Source organism: Zophobas morio, unplaced genomic scaffold (assembly GCF_036711695.1).
Source record: "Zophobas morio isolate AGI-343-1 ecotype UQ-CSIRO unplaced genomic scaffold, CSIRO_AGI_Zmor_V1 ptg000005l, whole genome shotgun sequence".
Lineage (NCBI taxonomy): Eukaryota > Metazoa > Arthropoda > Insecta > Coleoptera > Tenebrionidae > Zophobas > Zophobas morio.
In genome coordinates this window covers 2,242,023-2,263,196 of record NW_026972110.1, presented here as the reverse complement: position 1 = coordinate 2,263,196, position 21,174 = coordinate 2,242,023, and the positions used below count along the sequence as shown (strand labels likewise).

General features: G+C 38.9%; 3 protein-coding genes across 4 annotated transcripts; 1 reads left to right on the top strand and 2 right to left on the bottom strand.

The window, feature by feature from the left end:
- Positions 1-3,827: 3,827 nt before the first annotated feature.
- Positions 3,828-9,641, bottom strand: LOC135121075 (cohesin subunit SA-1). Of its 2 annotated transcripts, XM_064045380.1 has the most exons (7): positions 9,051-9,641; positions 8,689-9,000; positions 6,783-8,024; positions 6,033-6,311; positions 5,298-5,975; positions 5,006-5,246; positions 3,828-4,942 (listed from the first exon to the last, which is right to left on the bottom strand). In XM_064045380.1, exons 1-7 carry the CDS (start codon positions 9,480-9,482, stop codon positions 4,749-4,751), a joined length of 3,378 nt encoding a protein of 1,125 aa, XP_063901450.1. In that variant the 5' UTR covers positions 9,483-9,641; the 3' UTR covers positions 3,828-4,748. The 2 variants fall into 2 exon arrangements, with proteins under 2 accessions (XP_063901450.1, XP_063901457.1); XM_064045387.1 differs by lacking the exon at positions 3,828-4,942 and having other exon boundaries at positions 5,168-5,252.
- A 93-nt stretch (positions 9,642-9,734) lies between these two features.
- Positions 9,735-13,964, top strand: LOC135121089 (ribosome biogenesis protein WDR12 homolog). Its single transcript, XM_064045402.1, has 4 exons — positions 9,735-9,852; positions 9,953-10,091; positions 10,146-10,445; positions 13,035-13,964. The coding sequence occupies exons 2-4, from the start codon at positions 10,039-10,041 to the stop codon at positions 13,933-13,935; spliced, it is 1,254 nt and encodes a 417-aa protein (XP_063901472.1). The 5' UTR covers positions 9,735-9,852; positions 9,953-10,038; the 3' UTR covers positions 13,936-13,964.
- LOC135121064 (nuclear pore complex protein Nup214-like) lies at positions 13,955-20,470 on the bottom strand. The gene is made up of 9 exons (XM_064045373.1): positions 20,227-20,470; positions 20,025-20,166; positions 19,652-19,969; positions 19,212-19,602; positions 18,725-19,154; positions 18,038-18,673; positions 17,661-17,981; positions 14,111-17,604; positions 13,955-14,055 (listed from the first exon to the last, which is right to left on the bottom strand). Exons 1-9 carry the CDS (start codon positions 20,260-20,262, stop codon positions 14,028-14,030), a joined length of 5,796 nt encoding a protein of 1,931 aa, XP_063901443.1. The 5' UTR covers positions 20,263-20,470; the 3' UTR covers positions 13,955-14,027.
- Positions 20,471-21,174: the final 704 nt, after the last annotated feature.

Here is a 21,174-nt window from a genome sequence, read left to right as displayed (position 1 = left end):
AAACTCTCCGCGTAGTCATCCGCGGCATCGCCGTAGGAGTTGCCAGCCAGGAGGTGTTGGAAGACCTGGAGTCTCTGGGTCTCCAACCAATTCAGGTCAGTCGGATGAGCCGAAACGACCGCCCGATGCCCCTCGTCCTCGCCGAGATGCCTATGGCCAAGAAGGCCGAAGTTTTCGAGGTGAAGACACTTTGCGGCCTCTCCGTCAAGGTGGAGAAGCCCCATAAGAGGAAGGATGCTGCCCAGTGCCACCGCTGCCAGCGGTTCCACCACTCCCAGCGGAACTGCAGGGCCGAACACCGTTGCGTCAAGTGCGGCGCCGAGCACCAGACCAGCGACTGCGAGAAGCAACGCAGGCAGCCCGCGAAATGCGCGAATTGTAGCGGGCCACACCCGGCCAGCTACAAGGGGTGTCCCAAGTTCCCCAAATCGCAGCAACAGAAGGCTTCCAAGAAGCCTCCCACATCGTCCAAGACGACCGCCCCCAGGACCGCCGCCCCCAAACGCGGTGCCCTCCCCAAGGCCACCCCAAAACCCAAACCCGCTCCCGTTCCCAAGAAGGTCGCCCTCACGGCTCGCCAACAGGCCGACCTGCAGCTCCAGAAGACCCAACTGATGACCGCCATCGCCGCCGCCAAGGACTCGCAGTCCATGGCGGAGAAAATGGCGGCATTCCTTCCCCTCCTTTTTAAAAATTAGATGGGTAGTACGCCACTAATTGTAAATTCATTACAGATCGCCTTCTGGAATGCCAATGGACTCCGGAGCGGGCGTTATGAACTCGAAGAGTTCATGGAAGACCACCAGCTCGATGCCATCCTCGTCAACGAGACGAACCTCCTGTGGGACTCCCGAGATCCCAAGATGCCGGGTTACACCTTGCACCGAACGGAACGACGGGACGGAAACGGGAGAGGAACGGCCATCTACGTAAGAAAAGAGATTAAACACTCTTCTTCTTACGTCCCCGATCTCCGACAACTAGAAGCGACGGCGGTAACCGTTGTGACTGCGAGAGGGCCTCTGCGCCTAATCGCTTGTTACAACAACTCCAACACGCTCCAGGTTGAAGACATCGCTGACCTCGTCGCAGGCGAAGAGGCCACCATCGCAGCTGGCGATTTCAACGCCAAGCATTCGGACTGGCACAGCCGCCAGAACAACGCGAACGGAAGGCGTCTCCTAACCTTCCTCCATAACACCGCGGAAGTAGACGTCATCTCCACCGAGGAACCGACGTTCTACCACCGAGCCCGACCAGATGCACCAGGTGATGTCTTGGACATTGCCCTCGTCAAGAATCTCCGACACGAAGTGGACGTCAACGTCGTCGACGAGCTCCACTCCGACCACCTCCCGGTGATTATGCGCATCGGGAACGAACCCAACGATCCCGCGGCCAACATAATCACGACCACGGACTGGACGAAATTCGCCGAACATATCAAGGGCAACTTTGGTGAGTTTGTAACGAATTTCCAGGACAGCGAGCAAGTCGAAAGAGCAACCCTGGACTACGAAAATCGTATCCGGGCCTCCATCGACGCGACCTCAATTCGACGCCCTGTGCGGCCATTCAAACGGCCCGCGATACCACAGCGTATCGCGAATCTCATCAGGGAAAAGAACAGAGCCAGACGAACAGCACGACGAACTGGAGAACAGGACGACCGGACTGCAGCGAACCGCCTCCAATGGGAAGTCCGGCGAGCACTGCTCAATCTTAGGAACGAGCAGTGGGAACAACGACTAGAATCCCTGAACACCGTGGACGGATCGACCTGGAAAATGGCCAAAGCGCTGAGAAGCGACAAGCGGCCACTTCCACCGATCCACAGCGCGAACAACGGCATCGTCTTCACAGAAGAGGACAAAGCCGCCGCCTTCGCTCACAGTCTGGAGAACCAATGCCAGACGAACATCGACCCTGATGCAGATGACGAGCACCTGGACCTCGTCGAGGAAACCGTCGAAGAAATTCGAATGGCAGAACCCGACGAAGACGACCAGATCCGCGAAGTCCATCCCGACGAAATCCGCGAAATCATCCGACTCCTCAAACCCAGGAAAGCCCCAGGCCCAGATGGCATCCCGAACAAAGCATTGAAGAACCTCTCCGACGAAGCCATCGTCGCACTAGCAGGTATAATTAATGCAATGTTTAAATTCCGTCTTTTTCCAGCTAGGTGGAAAGAAGCCCACGTCATTTTCATCCCGAAACCGGGGAAAAATCACATTTTCCCGGAAAATCATCGACCCATCAGTCTCCTCTCGTCCGTGGGGAAGATCGCTGAACGTGTGATTCGGAAACGGCTAGCTGAGTTCGTCAACGAACGAGGCGTAGTCCCCGATGAACAGTTCGGTTTTCGCCCCCAACACTCAACCTCCGAACAACTCCTCCGAGTAGTCGAATTCGCCGCAAAATCAATTGAATGGAAACAATTGACTGGCGCGGTGTTCCTCGACGTTGCGAAGGCTTTCGACACCGTCTGGCATGATGGACTTGTTTACAAGCTTCACCAAGCAGGCGTGCCGTTGGCGATGGTGCAGCTCATCCAATCTTTCCTGGATTCCCGCACGTTTAAAGCACGCATTGGGCACGCTTTATCTGCGGAGCATCCAATTAGCGCAGGAGTCCCCCAGGGCTCGGCGCTTTCCCCGCTCCTGTACGCGGTTTTCACCGCGGACATACCCAAACTCCCCCGAACTAGCCTTGCGATCTACGCGGACGACACGGCTATCCTTACGCGCTCCAAAATGCCGCACCTCGTAACCTCCTACTTACAGGAGGCCGTGGATGCGCTGGAGGAGTGGTGCAAACGATGGCTCATTACAGTCAATCCAGAAAAGAGCACTGCGCTTCTTATCTCGAAAAGACGTATTGGGCCTGAAGGAAACGTCACGATGTTTAACCGGGTCATCCCTTGGCGGAGCCAAGCAAAATACCTAGGTGTCATCGTCGACAAACGGCTGTCCTTTATCCCTCATATTGACTACATCGTGGCCAATACGAACAAGATAAAGGGTTCGTTGTCTGCGCTGATCGGAAGGCGCAGTAAGGTGTCGATCAGGAACAAGTTGTTGCTGTATCGCGCCATCATCCGCCCCACCATGTCCTATGCTTCAGTGGCCTGGAGCTATGAACCCTCCAAAACCCAGTTCCACCGTCTGGAAGTCATCCAGACGAAAATTCTCCGACAGGTTTTCAAAGCCCCATGGTTCGTCAGAAACGCCCAACTGCTCCGAGAGGCCAACCTCCCGCCGCTGAAGGAGTTCCTGCACGAAGTCGCCCTCCGAGCCTTCAGGAAAGCTGAAGAGCACCCCAACCCCCTGGTGCGAGAAGCCGTCGACTACGAGTTCGACGAGGAAGCCCCCCCCAGTCGCAAGCGGCCCCGTAGGGCGCTGCTTGAAGACCGAATCGGCAAGTAACACCACCTGCCGTCTCCACCGACCGGCCTTTCCCGGCCTTCCCAACTTCCCGACCGCATCGCCTCCAAGGTGTTGCACATCTAACGCCAGCGCATAGCGCATTTTTTCTGTTTCAGATCTCTCCACCGGCCGCAGGACCGCGAGGAAGAGCCGACGATGGGGGCCAACTCCTAGGCAATCAATAGCTCAACCGAGCTCGGTAGCACAGCCCCCGCTGTGTCTACCGGGATGCGCGTTGTGGGTGTAAGGGACAATGTCCTGGTACCCGAGCAGAAGAAGGAGGGGTTTTAGGGCGGTAACCATTCCCCCAGTACCACCGTAGGCCGCAGAAGAGGCCAAGAACCATTACGGTGGTCTGCGTAGACATTTCCCCTCCACCAAAAAAAAAAAAAAAAAAAATTTGGTGATAAAGCATTTATTATTTATTTATTCATCTTTACAAAATGTAAAACATGTTTAGGCACTGTAAGCTATTTTCTTTACTATTGGTAAAATTCTAGAGTTTAAATGCTGTACATTTGCTACCTCCTTTATTTGAACAAATTAATGAACAAAAGTTCATGTATATCCATCTTTTTTTTTCAATTATTATTCTTGCATATTAAAATAATTTTGTTTAGAATCATCCTCAAAACAACATGAACTAGTTCTCTGTATGTAACGTTGCAGTAATCACTCAGAGATGCCAACAAACCTCTGACGAATCTTTATGTAATATTTCCTTTTACTAATTCGTTTTACAAATACAGCCGATTTCTGATTACTGTATTTAATGTAACGTAAAAAACATTATCACATAATTGCTGTCAATGTTTGAGGAAGAAACAAAAAATAAATAAAAAGTTACAGAAACTAGGTCATTTTTAATGCCTCTACATTTTTAAAAATATATGATCCCTTTTCGCAGTACCACAGTAAAAAACTATTTTTGTTTCCATGCCACAACATATAAAAAAAGGAAGAGTAAAAAAACCTACGTTTCTACACGGTTATTAATAAACAATAAAGCAATACGTAACTATTTTACAATCTATAAATAGACTTTTACAAGATTATTAAAGATATCACTGATGTCCTTCCTTTTTTTGTAAATTCATAGCTTCATCACTATTAATAAATATTACAAAAGAAGAAATTTCAAAAAAACATCTAAATTGAAATTTGAATGTGTATGTGTTCTCAATAGCTACTTCCCGTTTACTTTGAGACCAAAGTAGGGGAAATACCTATTAAAAAACTGCAACACTTCAAAAATATTGTAAAGGTACATAATCTATACAGTTAGTATTTTCTTAGAAATAACCTTAATATTTATCTAGTTTAACTATATAAGTTAGCTGGAAATTCTTGATCAGATAAAACTTCATCTTGTTCGTGGTCGGACTCAGGGTCTTTCCGTTTCCTTCCATAAGCTCGCTTACTAGTCACTGGAAGAGCATCTGTTTCACCATGTAGTAAAGAATTCCGATACAATAACAATGGTTGCCAATCTTCACCTCTACTACTTGGCATTCCTATAAATATTAAGAAGAGAGGTCAAGATAGATAAGGAGAAAATCACAAAACAGAATAGATACCTGTTGTTATCCTTCTATCCAAAAACGTTAATACAACTCTCTTGTCTTGCTTCAATAGTTTATTAGTAAATTCCGTCAAAATCTCTAGGAAAGGTAAATTAGGTGGTGGGCCAGTAGGATCCTCAGGTTGATCTGCTCCAGTGACAGCAAATAAGATGCCTGCTCTGTGTAAAGCTGTTATCGCTTCTCGATTTTTGACTGCGTCCAAACCAAATGACAGGGCAAATCGTTTCGCTAACTCCTACAACTTAAGTTAATCATTTTTAATTTCAACTTTCAATTCAAATTTTACCTTAAGTGCAAAAAATTCTTCATTTTGTCTCGTACTTTTGCCAGATGACAACTTCTGTACTTCATGAAAAATCATATTCAAACTTAAACACATTGTCAAAGCACAATTTACTTTATTAATTTCACGAGCTTTGCTCAAAGTAGCTTTAATGATATCACCATATTCATTGTAATATTTCACATAATGTTTAAATATATCAGCAGCAGCTTTTGTTGGCATTATATTATACACAATTAATTTACAATATGCTGCCAAGAAGTTTCTGCGTTTATGTAATTCTTCGATTCTATGTTCATCATGTTCCGCGTTTTGTTCAGGTACAAAAACATAAGACTGTACAAATTCATTTAACAAAGCTTGAAGGTTTCTATCTGGTTGACAAATTAATTCTGCCAACGCAGGCGCAGTGCTAGACAGCTGTTCGCTGAAAACTATAAGAAGATCGCACAAACATACATATGCTTCTTCTTTTATACTATTGTGAGGAGAACATCTGATTAACATTTGAGCAGCTTCTATAAATTCATCCAGTCTTTGCCGCATTTCTTGAATTCCGGATCCTGTTAAACCTCCACCTTCATGTTGAACTTCTAAACCTCTTAAACCCCATAAAAGGCAGTAGAAGCATGCACTCAAACTATACTTTAGAGCGTCAGGTGGTAACACACTGTCAGTGTCCTATCAATAACACGTTATTTTCCAAAATATTGTCATTAATATAAAAATAGTAATTACTTTTACATCCTGGAAGAGTGTCGACCATAGATTCCACTGATTTAAGTTGTGACAAGCATAAAACATGGAGACTTTTTTCAGAGAACTGACAACATTAAAGATTTCATCTGCATTAGGTGTTTCTTCGCCAAGTAATAAATTGCGCCAATCATCAATAGCTTCTTTATAAGAAACCACGATCATGTCAACTATTGTAGATCTTGCTACATCGCATCTTGTGTATATCGAATGACCTTCTGTACAAAGAATTTCAAGAGTTTTAGCCAAAGTTTCTAACACCTATGAAAAATATAAAATAAATATCAACAATTTCATAATATTAAAAACAGTATAATAATGTAATGTAACAATTTTGTTGTTCTTGCGTCAACTAACAAATTCCGTAATTGTTTAAATACATTTTGTGAGATTATTGGTTTTAAGTTCTATTAAAATAAACTTGGTTAAAAGTTATTTTGAGTGTGTTTTATATAATTATTGAACACAGTCTAAAAATAGTGACTAAAACTGACATGGGTTGGAATCAAATACAGAAATCTGAGAAATTAACATCGAGAATAAAAACCCCCATGAGGAGTAATAATGAAACAAGAAATTACATTACCATTGGAAAAATTCGGTCTGTAATGAAAATATATCTGATATTTTCTTATCTGCGTCATTAATTTTAGGTACTTCATGCGTGTTTTGTGGCAGTTTAAAAAACTTGTAAAATAAGTAAATAATCAATTTAATAATTTAATGACTTACTTCTGGTTCATGATGGACCTGCGCAATATGCTTCAATTTGACTAAAAGTGACTGAAGTGAACCTTCTTGCCTTCCACTTGTATACAGATCCAAGTCAAAATACTGAGGAATACTTAGTAAATTGGCTAACTTTTCTGGGTCTGCTGCATATTTGTCTAAAAGTGGAGGTAAACTAACAATGAAGTGTTCTGTCAATTTTTGTTTATCTTCTCCAGCTTGCTTCATCTCTCTCAAAGAAGAAACCCTTCTAGTTGGACCTCGACCTACTGGAGCCTCTCCTGTTGCAGCCTGCTTAATGCAGCACACCATAATTTCAATTAAACTTGTTTCTTGGCGATTGTCCAGTGGTTCTTCTTGGGGTCCCGGTTCTTCTAGTAACAAATCTGTCATACACTCCCAATCTTTCATCATACTGTTCGACTCTATGAGTGAATCAACAAGGTAAGCAGCGTGTTCATGCAATTCCGATTCAATGAAAAACTGAACCAAATCTCTGATAAAAGGTGTATTTGGCAGCCGACGCTTGCCACGTTTCGTTTTTCCTACATCAACATCACCAGGCTGGAAAAGTCGCTCGTTTAAAAATTCACCAGCAGCTTGAGCAACTGCTCGATGCGAAGAATAAACCAACTCATATACATGTTCACAATCCTTATCTGTTAAAATTTCGTGGTGATGCTTGAGAATTGAAATTACAAGCTTTACAGCTTGAACAGCAACATCATATTCTTTATCTAAGGTCATTGCAACAATACGATCTTTAAATTTGTTAGTAAAAAGTTCCAATTTTCCTTTAAGTTCTTCACTTGCATAAAGAGGTTGTAATGCTTGCAGACATCTTAAACGTACCTCCCCTACTTTATCATGTAATGTCCATCCTATGTATTTCAAATATGAATCATCTAAAAAGTTTGCATGGAATTTATGCATCCATACACCAATTTCTGTCATAGCAATAGCTCTAATTTCTGGTAGAGTGTCACGATATCTATGTACAAAAACTGATTTAAACATGTAAGTTAGCATATTTTTTATTTCATCCATGTTCTCCTCAAGTTCTTGTCTTTTGCCAAGGAGAGCTTCCAAACGATCACTGGCTCTTTTTTCTCTCGTTTTCTGACGCTCAGCTTCATATTGACGCTGTGTATTGTCCAAATTTACTGACACTGTTAAAGCAACATCCACTAGTGCTGTCATTAATTTCATGGCGCCAAGTGTAGCGGTGTGTCGGAAGGCACGCACCTGAAGAAAAATGTTATAAAAGAATAAGGGTAATATGAAGTTTGAAACTTGAAATTCGCCTACAAAAATTTGGTATTCATATTTGGCAATTTTTAGTAGATTAAGGAATGTGATATAACATGTAAATTGATATAAATGTATACAATGTAGAAACTACTTATAAGAAAAATATAGATATTGAGACTCTGGAACATTTAAGAAATATTATCAGGAATCCCTCACATTCTGCTATGATAACACAAATAATTTCAAATATTAATTTTCCTGTAGTCAATTTTACAAAATAAAAGTAAATTATTCAACCAAATTCCATAAAACTGACCACGGAATTCCATACAACTCTAAAATTTTACATCAATCTTGATCAAATGTTTACAACTGAATTTCAAATTTACATGTTAAACTTATAAATTCAAATCACGACATAACGGGAGTTTAATTACCACTGAGGTTTAATTAACAATCTGGTTAAGAGGGCTGTTTTATTGTTTTTCCCATATGTCATAGTGAGTTGTCATGTCAAAAAAAGGTTATTAATTCACTACAGCCGTGCACAACAGAACAGTCAATGTGACAACTGTATGACAGCTTTCAAAATTTATTTCAGAAACGACCCGTGGAAACGACGTATCAAAACTTTATAATTAAGACACCCAATACTTACTTGTGAATCTGATAATCCAGTAAGCAATGAAATCACATTATCCATTAAAAATTGATCATAAATTATAGAATACTGACACTGCTTCACCAAAGTTTGAACAAAATCGCAAAAATTTTGTCTAAATTTCTTCCAAGTCTGTCCAGCCATTATTAGTGGATATTCTCCTGACTCTTCATCAAATTCCTCAGTCATTCTTCTAATAATCGCAGCATGTTCCATAGTTGCTTGCATATGTTGGGTTATACGTCCCTTACATCCAGCAGCATTTATGAAAAATTGCATCAATGCAATAAGAGCTGATTCTCTGTTAACCTAAACAGGAAAATTCAGTATATAACAAAACTTATAATGCATTTATATACCTTATAACTCTCAATCCACTCATCCACGATGTTTGTAAGAGACACTTTACTATTTTTAATATAATGATATAGTGACGTCTCATCTTCTGTACCACCTTCGATATGATTTTTTCGACCTGGGGGTCTACCTCTACCTCGACCTTTTGTAGTTGTGCCAGTGTTGGTTGGAGAATAAGACGGTGCGATTGGTGGTGGCAGATTTGTTTGCCCTCTTGCTTTAGATCTTGTTATTCTTCTCATTCCTGGAGTTGGAGGCGATTCAAACATACCATCTGACGAAGATGTTCCTGCCTGCTCTACGTAAGCCTCATTTCCGTACAAATTTCCATGATAGCCCCCATAACCGTCAGATTCTACCTGAGGGGTCATGGGGTTCTCGTATTCTGGTGGTGGTTCGTCCATCCGTATGCGTTTTCCACCACGACGCTGCATATTCACGTTTTGACGTTTTTTTATTTATTTATACCATTTACACTAACACCAAAAAACTTCAATTACAAGTGAGATCCCAAATCCCAACATAATCAAGAAACAGAACGCAGAACAGCAAAACGCTGTGCGACGCCGGATGACGCCACACTCCACGCGTGCGCCGTTGCCAACAAAGTTATTTGTCAGCGTTTCCAAAACAGAATTTAGGCAACACTCAATTCATTACAGTAACCAAGAACGTGGCACACTTATTTTTGTCCTCTTTTTTTCACCATCAGAGCCATCAAGCCTATTCTTAGAATTACAAACACGAGTTTTCCTATCTTCACCTTCACAACAAATAACCTCAAAATCAACAAGGCTTGAACAGGTATAATCGAAAATTAACCGAGAATGTGCTATAGATGGTTTTAAAAAACCCGTAATTAAAAACTAACAACATAAAACTAAATCAATATACTATTTTCCAGATATATATTTTTCTGGCTCTCTTGGTTCAGAACTATAAAGCTACAAGCAAGCAAGAATAATTCAACGTGACAATAACTTGTAAAGCATGAATTCGGCCGAGTCGCAGTTACAAGTTCGGTTATTAACGAAACAAGAAAAGTACTATACTGTGTTTGCAATGTATGACCTATATAATATGTTGTTTTTTTTTAGTTTTGCAATCCCAGATGTGCCATTGGCAGTGCCGAGTTCTATTGAACATAGTTCTTTGAATGAGTTAGTGAATCAATTAATAAAAGAAAACAAGTCGGATTTCTTAAAGCCTAAAGAATTTGATTTCTTAATACAAGGCGAATTAGTTCGACTTCCACTGGTGGAACACTTAACAGAACATGCTATATCTACTGAAGCAACTATTGATATTGAATATATTGAAAGGACTCCAGCACCTCAACCACAGGATTCACTTTTACATGATGACTGGGTCTCAGGAATTCACTGTGCTGATAAATGGTGAGTATAATTTTATTATCTGTGCGATCCACTCTTGACCAGTATACACTTCTTTGTCGTTTTAAAAGTTATGGAATCATTTTAGCAGGTTCCAAAATGAACTAGTGCTCTGAGTAGGAATAACAATATCTATTTGTTGAAAATTATTTTTTGTAGCTGCATTATCATAGTACTCAAATCCACCTGACCATTTGAATGATGCATTGTTACCTTTTATTATTTCTACAGGTGGTGATAGAACAACCCACAAAATTTAAAAATGTTCTGTATACACTCCTTGATATCGTGAACTACTTTTATTTAAATAAGAAATTCTGTCTTCATGTCTGCAACAATTTCAGAATAATGGTCCATTTGAGACCCTACCCTAGCTCCAACTATCACTACTCAACATCAAATGAAAGATACTCGAGGAATGTGATTTTTGAATGTGCTCCATTCGCAAAAATCACAAACAAATGCACTTACTTTTAAAAAAATAGTTACTTCATTATAAACTTTATTTTTCAAGTTGAAACAAAATGGGGTAAATGATTTAGGACTATGAGAATTACGATTAATTCAGTACACGGTGGATTCAGTAGCAGAGCAGAAGGGTAAAATTTTAGATTTTGCTATTCAGTGCACAGTTGGGAAACAACCTTTCCTGAAAATAGTGTAATTGTTTATCTGTGTCTCATGGAAGGCTGTAGTTTTAATCAAACCGTAAATCAGAAAGTTGTTAAAATATCATCATGAGTACATTGTCAGTACATACTAGCCTAAATTACTACTTTTACGTTTTCTCGACCTTTCATGACCCCTAGAGTACGAAGAAATAGGTCTCCCGTTTTCGTCTGTCTGGCGTCTCGGATTTTTATTAAACAGATAAACTCCGAAAGTACTGGGCCGATTGTTGTCAAATTTTGTATTTGTATTAGGAATAATCATGTAGATGGTAAAACACTAACCAAAATTTGTCCCCACCACTAAGGTGATGACGTCACTTTAAAATTGTACGTACTAAATGGGTTTTAAATTGTATAAAATAACATAGTCCTACACTTGTAGTTTATGAATCCATATTTTTTAGATTAGCTTGTTCAGGGTGACTAGAAAAATTAATGAATACCATCTTTAATCTTAAGTTGTCATTTGAAATTTCAGAGGTCTATTATTGCAATGAATTCAGTTACTACGAAAAAAATGCACGGAAAACAGACTTATCGGAGATCACTGTCGCACTTCGAAATGCGTTCGTATTGTGAGAGTCGCTCACAAAACTACAAAAAATCAAAAGCAACCAATATTCTAAAATCAATAATAAAATAATTTAGTAAAATATTTCAAAAATTTTCCGTTTATTTCAAAATCTAGTTGCTTGAAAAACAATTGAAAAATGGTTACCATCACATATATATAAAATAAAAAAGTTACAGGGATTATATCAAATAAAAGAGACACCCGGTATAATATACTAGTTCATTAGAATTAATTTTTCAGAAATGACATTCATTTTAAACAGGAGATAAATAAATCATAAAATTAATCATCCAAACACTTCGGACGTGGCTATATACGTCAACATATAACTACTATACTATATGTACTATATACTTCAATGCTTAATTCGCAGTGGTGTAAAAAAATTAAAAATATTAACACACAAACATTTCCTCAAATTCATGTGATTTCTATGAAACGCGGAATTCTTAAAAACATCATCGTGGTTATCATTTCTGTCGAATTTGATACAGTTTTGTATTCGCTGTGTAAATATGTAGAAAAATTTTTGAGATAAAAAAGGAAAAACATTCTACTGAAAAGTGCATTTACATATAAATAAGACAACGATCTTTCTTTGTTGGGACTGACTAGTAAATATTCGGGAATGATTTGACAATCCATGTCGTCGTGGTATTCGCCAACAACAGTTTAACAAAAACTGATATACACTATGTGAGCAACACCATGCGAAAATATAGAAGTAATTGATTTTTCGAAAATCCCATGAAACCTAAACTAGGAAATAACCAATTTCATGACTCGTTTTAATTGTATGCCTTCCCTGAAATTATATTCCCTAACATTTAAATGTTGTTTTAGTCCAACCTGTTAAAAATCGTAACCTAATGATTATTTTTGCGGTTTAGTCGTTTTTGTACGCACATGTCTGAGCAAAAACAAAAACCTGTATCAGGTACTTAATTTTTCTAGGCGAATAATTCGCGAATAGTAAACACGGCTATTTTTTCTGCGTCCTAGAGCCCGCATTGATCAGATGTCGCTATACCCACTATACCGTCACATGCAATCACCTGATTTCTGATTTAAAAACTAAAAATAATCGAAAGTTGCGGTTTTCTTGTTGCCTTAAACATGTTTTTTATTTTTTGTTTGTTTATAAAACGTTTAAGTTACTACTTTTTTAAGTAATTTTGCACCATTAATCAAAATGTTAAAACAAGATTAATATTAACTGGTACCAGCGTTCCATTATTTCAGAGAATCCGCGAATTTATTAATTTGATGGATTTATAATTTTTTAAAACAAATTGTAATAGAAAGTAAAGTTTAAAGCCAACTGTTAATTGAATATAAAATTTACAGGATTCTGACCGGCTGCTATGATTACTCCGTCAATTTATGGACCACCCACGGCAAATTAGTGACTTCACAAAAACAACATACAAATATTGTTAAAAAAGTGGTTTGGCTAAAAGAAGGAGATCCTTCCTGCGGTTTTGTAAGTGTTTCCCATGACTTAACTGGATTGTTGTGGGAGTGGGAGCCCGGAACAGATACTGTTAAACCGCGCATTGCATTAAGAGGACATGAAAAAGGTGTTGACAGTGTTGGCGTCAGCCCAAATTCCCAGAGAATTGCAACAGGAGGCTGGGATACTAACCTGAAAATTTGGTCAGGATCATTTGAATCTGACGATGAAGAACCCGCCAATAAAAAAGTTAAAGGGCCTAAGGGCATAATTACAAGAACACCCTTACATACGTTAAAAGGTCATAAAGAAACTATCACTGCAATTAACTGGATTGATAACCATGTTATTAGTACTGTATCAATGGATCATACAATCAAATTTTGGGACGCCGAGTTATATGGTATCAAACATGATATTGTTGGCCAAAAAGCATTTTTAGATGCATCTTGGTCTTCTCTATCTAATACTTTACTAACATGTTCGGCTGATCGGCACATTCGTTTGTATGATCCAAGAACTTCACAAGGATCTGTTATCAAAACTACTTTTACTTCACATATTCTTTGGGTTAGTTCTGTAGCATGGTCTAGATACGACGAACATCTTTTCATGTCAGGAGGATATGATTCGTGTGTCAAACTTTGGGATTCCAGGAGTCCAAGAGCTCCACTTTATAATCTAGAGGGACATCAAGGACAAGTCTTAGTTGTAGACTGGTCCAATAACAAGTACTTAGTGTCTGGTGGAAGTGATAATAACGTACACATATTTAGAAATAAGCAAATTATGTAAATAGTTATACAATAAAACATTTAAAAAAATGTAGATTTTATTTTGAAACGAAGAACGTTACTGACAATACACGTAAAATATTTGTGTTGATTTTAACGCCAGCTTGAAAAAGACGAACTCCTGTAAAATAATATTTTTATTTATTAATGTCACTTGGTAAAGAGCTCTAACATACCCTGAAAACGGTGCATTCGCAGTTCCCGAGTTTGCAGCTTGTTGGGCTAAATTGCCAAATCCTACAGTTGTCTGATTCGCTAAATTACCGAATCCGGTATTTTGCGTACTAGTAGCGGCACCAAAACCGGTGCCTGTAGAACCAAATATTTTTGGAGGACTACCAAAGGCTGGAGGACTTCCAAAGGAAGGAGCACCTCCAAAACTGGGCGCACTCCCGAAGGAAGGTGAACCACCAAAAACAGGTGAATTTCCGAAACCAGGTTTATTGAAAGTCGACGCAGTTCCAAAACCGGTTTGTCCAACAGTTGCCGAAGATCCACCACTAAAGGGCCCGGACGGTCCTTGCCCAAAGCTGCTTCCTCCAAAAGAATTTTGTCCAAAAGTGGATTGTTGACCAAAAGGCGATGACTGGCTTCCAAAATTACCATTACCAAAAGTTTGTGTAGGTGTACCAAAAAGTGACCCGTTGTTAGAACCAAACACAGAATTGTTCGAAGGCGCTCCTGAACTACCAAACATATTTTTGTTTTCGTTTCCGAACGGATTACTTGCCGCCGAACCGAAGCCTGAACTCGATGTCGTTGCAGTAGAACCAACGTTAAGACCTCCGAAACCAAATGATCCTGTATTAGAACTACCGGAGAACGTACTTGGTTGAGTTGTATTTGAAGAAAATATGCTTGAGCCAAATGGAGGTGCAGTACTTGATGCTGGTGCTCCGAAAACCGTTCCACTTGAAGCAAATGTGCTTCCTGTTGTAGCAGATCCACCAAAAATGTTACCAGATGTTGTAGACGGTGCGCTTCCAAAGATTGATCCCGAAGATTGCCCAAATGTATTAGCGGATGTACCAAAAGTATTTGAAGTACCAAAGGTACTTCCCGACGAACCAAACACGGATTGGCCAAAAGTGTTGGTCGTTTGATTTTGACCAAAAACGGAGCTGGTTGTACTAGTAGCATTGCCAAATCCGCTGGATTGATTAGTACTCCCAAATATTGTTGCTTGCGTGGAACCAGTAGAAGTGTTACCAAATACTGAAGTTTTTTGTAGTCCGTCCCCGAATACGCCAAAACCTTGAGACTGTGCCGTCGTTGCAGTTGGAGCTCCAAAAATTGATTGTGGAGCTGTGGATGTGGCTGCATTACCAAAAATTGTTGACTGATTTGAACTACTAGAACCAAACACCGATTGAGCAGTTGATGGAATTGAGGCTCCAAATAAAGAACTTGAAGAAGTGGACACTGCAGTGCCAAATACTGACTGTGTAGTTGTTGTAGCCGGAGTACCAAATGAAGATGTAGCCGGAGGCGGAGCAGCAAACACTGACGGTTGCGTAGTAGATGCAGTTGAGGAACCAAAACCAGAAACTGACGTTGTAGATGTATCAAATAAGGATGTCTGTGTAGAAGGCGCTGTAGAAACAACTAAAGTACTAGCCAACGTAGAAGGTGTAGCACCAAATATTGACGACAGTGTTGTACTTGCAGAAGTTGTACCAAAACATGTTGATGCTGAAGCTGATACGCCTCCAAATATTGATGGTTTAGATGTGTTTGCATCGCTAGAACCGAATATTGATGATTTATTCGCTGAAGTGCTGACAAAACTAAATCCTGTTGTTGAAGTACCGATAGGTAACGTAGATGAAGTATCGCTGTTCGTTGTAGGAGTAGATCCAAAAATAGTTACTTTAGGTGTAATCGATTGAGGTGTTGAAGTAAAAGATGAGAATGTGGACGGACTACCGCTGTTCGTTGATGCAAGAGATCCAAAAGTGTTATCGGTTTTAGTCGTTATCAACTGAGTACCAAATATACTTGGAGCTGACGTAATGGCTACAGAATTATTTGTACTAACAGGAACAGTATTTGAAGTGCTAATAATAGTTACGGTAGATAAGCCAGTGGAAGCAGTAGTATTACTTGCAAGTACTGATGAACTTGCAACTGTTGAGGGACTCACTGAAGCAAATAATGACTTTGTCGTATTTACAGCAAATACTGCTGACGGCGGTGACGAAATTTTTGCAGTACCGCCAAAAATTGAAGACTGTATAGAACTTGTAGTAGTTACCAAAGTCGTACTTGTGGATGGTAATCCAAAAATTGACGATGAGGCAACAGCTGAAACTGTCGGTGTTGTAGTTTTTGCTGTGGTTACTGGTGGTGTAGAAAACAAAGATAATTGTGAAGTAGCAGTAGCCTTCGTAACTACAGAGCTTTGTGGTGTCCCAAAGAGGGATGTTGAAGTGTTGTCAGTACTCAATTTTGATGTTAATAAATTTTGTGGAGTTGTAGTTGAAAGAGTCGTTTTAGAGAATATGAACGGTTTGGTCGTCGCAGCAGACGAAGCAGAATCACCTTCCACCTTTTGATTTGTCGATCCAAAAATATTTGAAGTGGTTGCTGAACCAAAAGAAAATGAAGGGGTGCTAGCTGTTGCAGATCCAAATGCGAGGCTTGATGTTGCAGTCTTCCCTGCAGTAGTACTTAAATTCGTAACGATAGTTGTAGATTTTGTAGACGAGGTTAAATTAAATCCAGTTGTCAATGGACTAGCAGGCTTTGTAGTTACGCTAGACGCGGGAGTTGTATTTTTAACTGTGCCTGCATTGAAATCTGATGTTCCAAAAATAGATGTTCCCATTGAGGTTATTTCAGCATTAGAAAAGACGGTGGGCTTTGTAATAGAATTTGAAAAAACAGTAGGCGATTTTGGTTCCTGTGTGGGTACTGCAGATGAACTAATAAACGGAAATGATTTAGGCGTAATGCTACTGCCGACAGCCAAAATAGAATGACTTGCTTCTTGTGAAGTAGTTACTGTTACAACACTGGCAGTTTTACCTACAGATGAAATTGTTGATGCTGTTGGAGCAACACCCAAAAATCCTGTCTTCATTGTAGCAGGGGTTACTGTAGATACAAAAGCTGAATTTGGTGAACTGGCAATTACATTTTTTGTTAGAGATGCAAATGGCTTAGTTTCATTTGAAAAGTGTTTAGATTCAAATTTAAGCGTAAAATTTTGTAAGCCTTCAATCGCAGTACTTGACTTGTGTAATGTAACTGAAGATTCAGACTTTGAAACTGTGGTTTTTGGAGTTGAATGTTCAAAATCAAGTGTCTTTGTAGGAAACTCCTTAGATAGTGGAGTTTTCATCAGCAGTAAACTATGCTGTTTCAATTTTGAAGATGGTGACGCTTGAATCACCGACGTGGACAATGGAGGCTTTGCAGCAGAAACATGTGCATAATCTCTTTTCTTCAAAAACGACCTCAAATTATCTGCTTTTACCTTGGTGAAGTTTTTCATTCTGTTTGTAACATGCTCATACTGAATTTGACAAATATCATCCGGATCCATTCTTAGGCGTTTCAATTCATCAGGTAAATCTCTCATATCATCTATACTTACTAACAGCGAAGGACCCAAAGCTGATCGAGATTTATTTTTTATTCTTGTTGCGATGTCTTTCAAAACGTAGCTCTAAACATCAGCCAACAGTAAGTGAACTTAAAATAAATGAAAAAAAAAAAACTTACTTGTTTCCGCAAAATCGCATTTTGTTTCACCATTGTTTGAAATATCATTTCCATTGTTGGAATCTGAATTTTATGCGTTTTTTTACAATAGTCTTGGAAATTTTCCCATTGTTCATCCAATGCAAGATGTGCCTGAGATATTTGCGACTCCAAGTAATAATTAGTGTGTTGTATATCTGCAAGTTGTTTTTCTGAAGCTGAATCAAGAGGTTGCGCTCTTATCAGTATTATCATTGATTCATCCTGTGAGGCTAAATGACGTGATTTTGCTTCTTCATACCAAGCCCACGACTGCAGTAGATTCTGTTTTAAAATGTGCACCTAAAAAATGCGCATTTTAAAACTATATATTAAAAACCAAAATACTACTTAAACACCTCAGAACTTTGTGTAACACATATGTCCAAAACTTCACCAAAAAAGTCTTCTAGTAATTTCGTACTTTCAATTATTTTTGTTTTATCTTCATCAGAACCCAAATTGAACTTTAGAGTTTTTCCATGATGGAGGACAGCTTTCAATTCTGATTCTAGGAAAATGCATTCTTCTCTGACCATTTGTGCAAATATCTTTTCAGCTTCTTCCTCAGCTTTTAAATCCATGCTACCGATTTCTGACTTGGATGAGTCTTCTTTAGACTCTAAATAATCTACTTTCATTGTACTGTTAGGTGGTATGATTGAAGGAACAGTTATAAATGGTTTTGAAACAGAACTTGCAGAATTTAAAGTTATCGGAATTTGTGTAGCTGATGCTGCTGCCGTTTTATTTGCAATATTTGAAAAAGATGGATAAAGGGATGGATACTGTGGCATAACTGAAGCTTGTGCAACTTTGTTTGCTTGAGTTATAGGTGTTAGGGTTGCTTGACCTCCAAAGAGATTCACTGCTTGTGTTTTTGAAAGATTTAAACCCTGTGATGATGTTACTTGTGCTTGAACTTTAAAAGAAGTTTGTGTGGTATTAGCTGAAACATTAGTTGTCACTGCTTTTGCGTTTGTCATAGTAGGTGACTAAAACACATTTAATGCAATATTAAATAATGTAAGAAACTTCATACTCACTTCAATTGTAACTTGTAACTGTGGCTCGATTTTATTTTCATCTTTTGATATACTGTCTTTGACAGTTTTCATTTCTGTTCTACTCACAACAAAATAGTGCAACCCACTCATGTCTTTTATGAGATCTGGTGGAGTACATATACTCACAATTGCATCTTTTAAGTTAATTATAGAAAAACAGCATAACATTCCATGATGTGAAAACAGCAAGAGGAAAGGCGCAGGAGATAACGTAGATTCTCCCCAAGGTATTGGTGCTGTACTTCCTATTTCTAATGCACACCCTATTGGTAATGTCTCTTGATGATTGGAACTTAAAGGTAATTCTGCACGTGCCGCATCTCCCATTATCCACTGCGTCCAAGATTCACCAGAATTTCCAAGAATACCAACCTCCATGCTGTTTGATGAAGCTGCCATTAAAACATTCCTATAATGACAAATTCCATTAACCATCGTAAGATTTATGTTGTTCTTGTTCACTTACCAACTCTGTAACAAGATTGTGTAAAACTGCAAAGGTCTAGCACATCCATTGCTGTAGCATATATCATCATAATTAGTGTAGGTGGGCTCTCCAGTCTTTGGCGCATCAATAACTATAAAAGGCGCTTGCCCATCAGAGTTGTTCGGTCGAAACACACCAATAAATTGATAGTTTGAAACCCATTGTAAAGACAATACAGAATGCATTTCTTTTAAGGGTGGAGCATTAATGATTTTTACAGCTTTTAAATCTGGCTTCAACTGAGTAATTTTCCCATCCCGAGAACCAACAGCTATCTGTTTACCTTTAGGGCTCCATGAAAAACATGTTGCTCCTGCAGCTGTTGGTAACTCATTTATATCTACACCACCACTTTTAATTTCATAGACTCCTAAATAATTTGAATTAAACTTGTACAAGTTACGACTAAAACTAGTTACCAAGACTTCCATCACTTTTGCAAGCAGTAAACACAGATCCTACAGCAGGATTCCAATTTACTTCTATTACAGATACCTTTGGTGTGGGTGACAAACGTACTTCTCCTATCTGAATTATTTCTTGTTGCCAAAAAGACTTTACATCATAAAATAAAGCACAAGGACAATTATTTTTTTCAATGACGATGGCTAAAATAGTATGTTCACAATTCACTGACAGATGTGATGGGCGTGATACCAAAGACAGGTTTCTTCTAGGGTAATCAACTTTATCTCCATCACTAATTGTGTATTTTTCAATATCTTTCACTTGTATTACTACAAAACAATATAGACTATTATTACAACTGTCTAGAAAAGAAATAGACAATACCTTGAAGGCTGAAAGTATTTGTACCAATAAAAATTAACCCAAATCTGCTGGCACAGGCTACCAAACTACAATGTTGAGGAAAGTTCTTGCTGTCTGTATTTTCAAAAACTTTTAGACGACAGCGTAATTTAAACTGAAGATCCTGAAACGAGTATAATTACTGATAAGAGTCCAACTTTCGAATATAAACAAATACACTAACCTGGACATCCACCGGATCGGGGGCAGTTTTCAACATTCTTTGAAATGTGGTCGCAACGTTGGATTACCTCACTTTTTTAATGTAATTCAACAACCGATTTTTGTTTTTGTTTCCAGCTCTAATGATAACGATCCTAATAATAAAAAGTGTTTTGCACACACAATCTTACGATATTCGAAATCGAATTTAAAAATTACTGAACTGACTTCGAACAGAAAATCAACATAAATAATTTGACTTTTGACATGCAAAATTTGACAATAGACAACTTAAGTAAGGTTAGAACAGTTATCTCTGGTTAGAATTAGAATCAACCAATACGCGCCAGTTCATAATTCAAAAATTCTACTATGGATTTCTTATGGGAACTTTTATAACTTAACTAGTTAGTTCTTGCTGCAAGCGATAAAGGTTGTGTAATAATTTTCATGTTGCCAAAGGTTTAATTCTCCAATAGTGTTCTGTTAAAAAAGTATTGCAAATTAAAAACACCGATATCTATCAAAGTATAACATAAATCGATTCTAACGTCTTGATCTTGCGCATGAGTGAAACGGAAAATAAAAAATATGTTGGAAAGAAAAAGAAAACGAATATTTCGTGGTAACTGAATTCAAATTTTCCGCGTCCTTCGCTTTACTGGCACTTGAGTGCTGAGTCATCCAGGAAGTTATGGTGAAGTATTCTAATATCTATATTACCCACAGATATTATTATCTCCATGACACTCCATGGCACAACTAAATTTTATTTAAAACACGCTGGTACTCGGTAAAATTTTCTGAGTCATTACGGTATTTATTACTGATCACAACCACTAACTCTTGATGCAATGTTTTTAATTATTTGATCCAAATCTACTTCACGTAAAGAAACCATAACTTTAATTAATAAGTATATGTATAAAAATATTTCTTAAATTTAATCGAAAATACGAAATCGTCCACT

Bases quoted from the DNA above. Each gene is read 5' to 3' on its own strand.
- LOC135121075 (XM_064045380.1), bottom strand. From the start codon at position 9,482: ATGCAGCGTCGTGGTGGAAAACGCATACGGATGGACGAACCACCACCA. The intron at 9,001-9,050 runs GTATATAAATGC...TTTCCTGTTTAG, and splicing joins AGTGGATTGAGAGTTATAAG to GTTAACAGAGAATCAGCTCT. The intron at 4,943-5,005 runs GTATCTATTCTG...TAATATTTATAG, and splicing joins GGATAGAAGGATAACAACAG to GAATGCCAAGTAGTAGAGGT.
- LOC135121089 (XM_064045402.1), top strand. From the start codon at position 10,039: ATGAATTCGGCCGAGTCGCAGTTACAAGTTCGGTTATTAACGAAACAA. The intron at 10,092-10,145 runs GTACTATACTGT...GTTTTTTTTTAG, and splicing joins TTATTAACGAAACAAGAAAA to TTTTGCAATCCCAGATGTGC. The intron at 10,446-13,034 runs GTGAGTATAATT...TAAAATTTACAG, and splicing joins ATTCACTGTGCTGATAAATG to GATTCTGACCGGCTGCTATG.
- LOC135121064 (XM_064045373.1), bottom strand. From the start codon at position 20,262: ATGTTGAAAACTGCCCCCGATCCGGTGGATGTCCAG. The intron at 19,603-19,651 runs GTAACTAGTTTT...CAAATTATTTAG, and splicing joins CAAAAGTGATGGAAGTCTTG to GAGTCTATGAAATTAAAAGT. The intron at 18,674-18,724 runs GTGAGTATGAAG...AATGTGTTTTAG, and splicing joins AGTTACAAGTTACAATTGAA to TCACCTACTATGACAAACGC.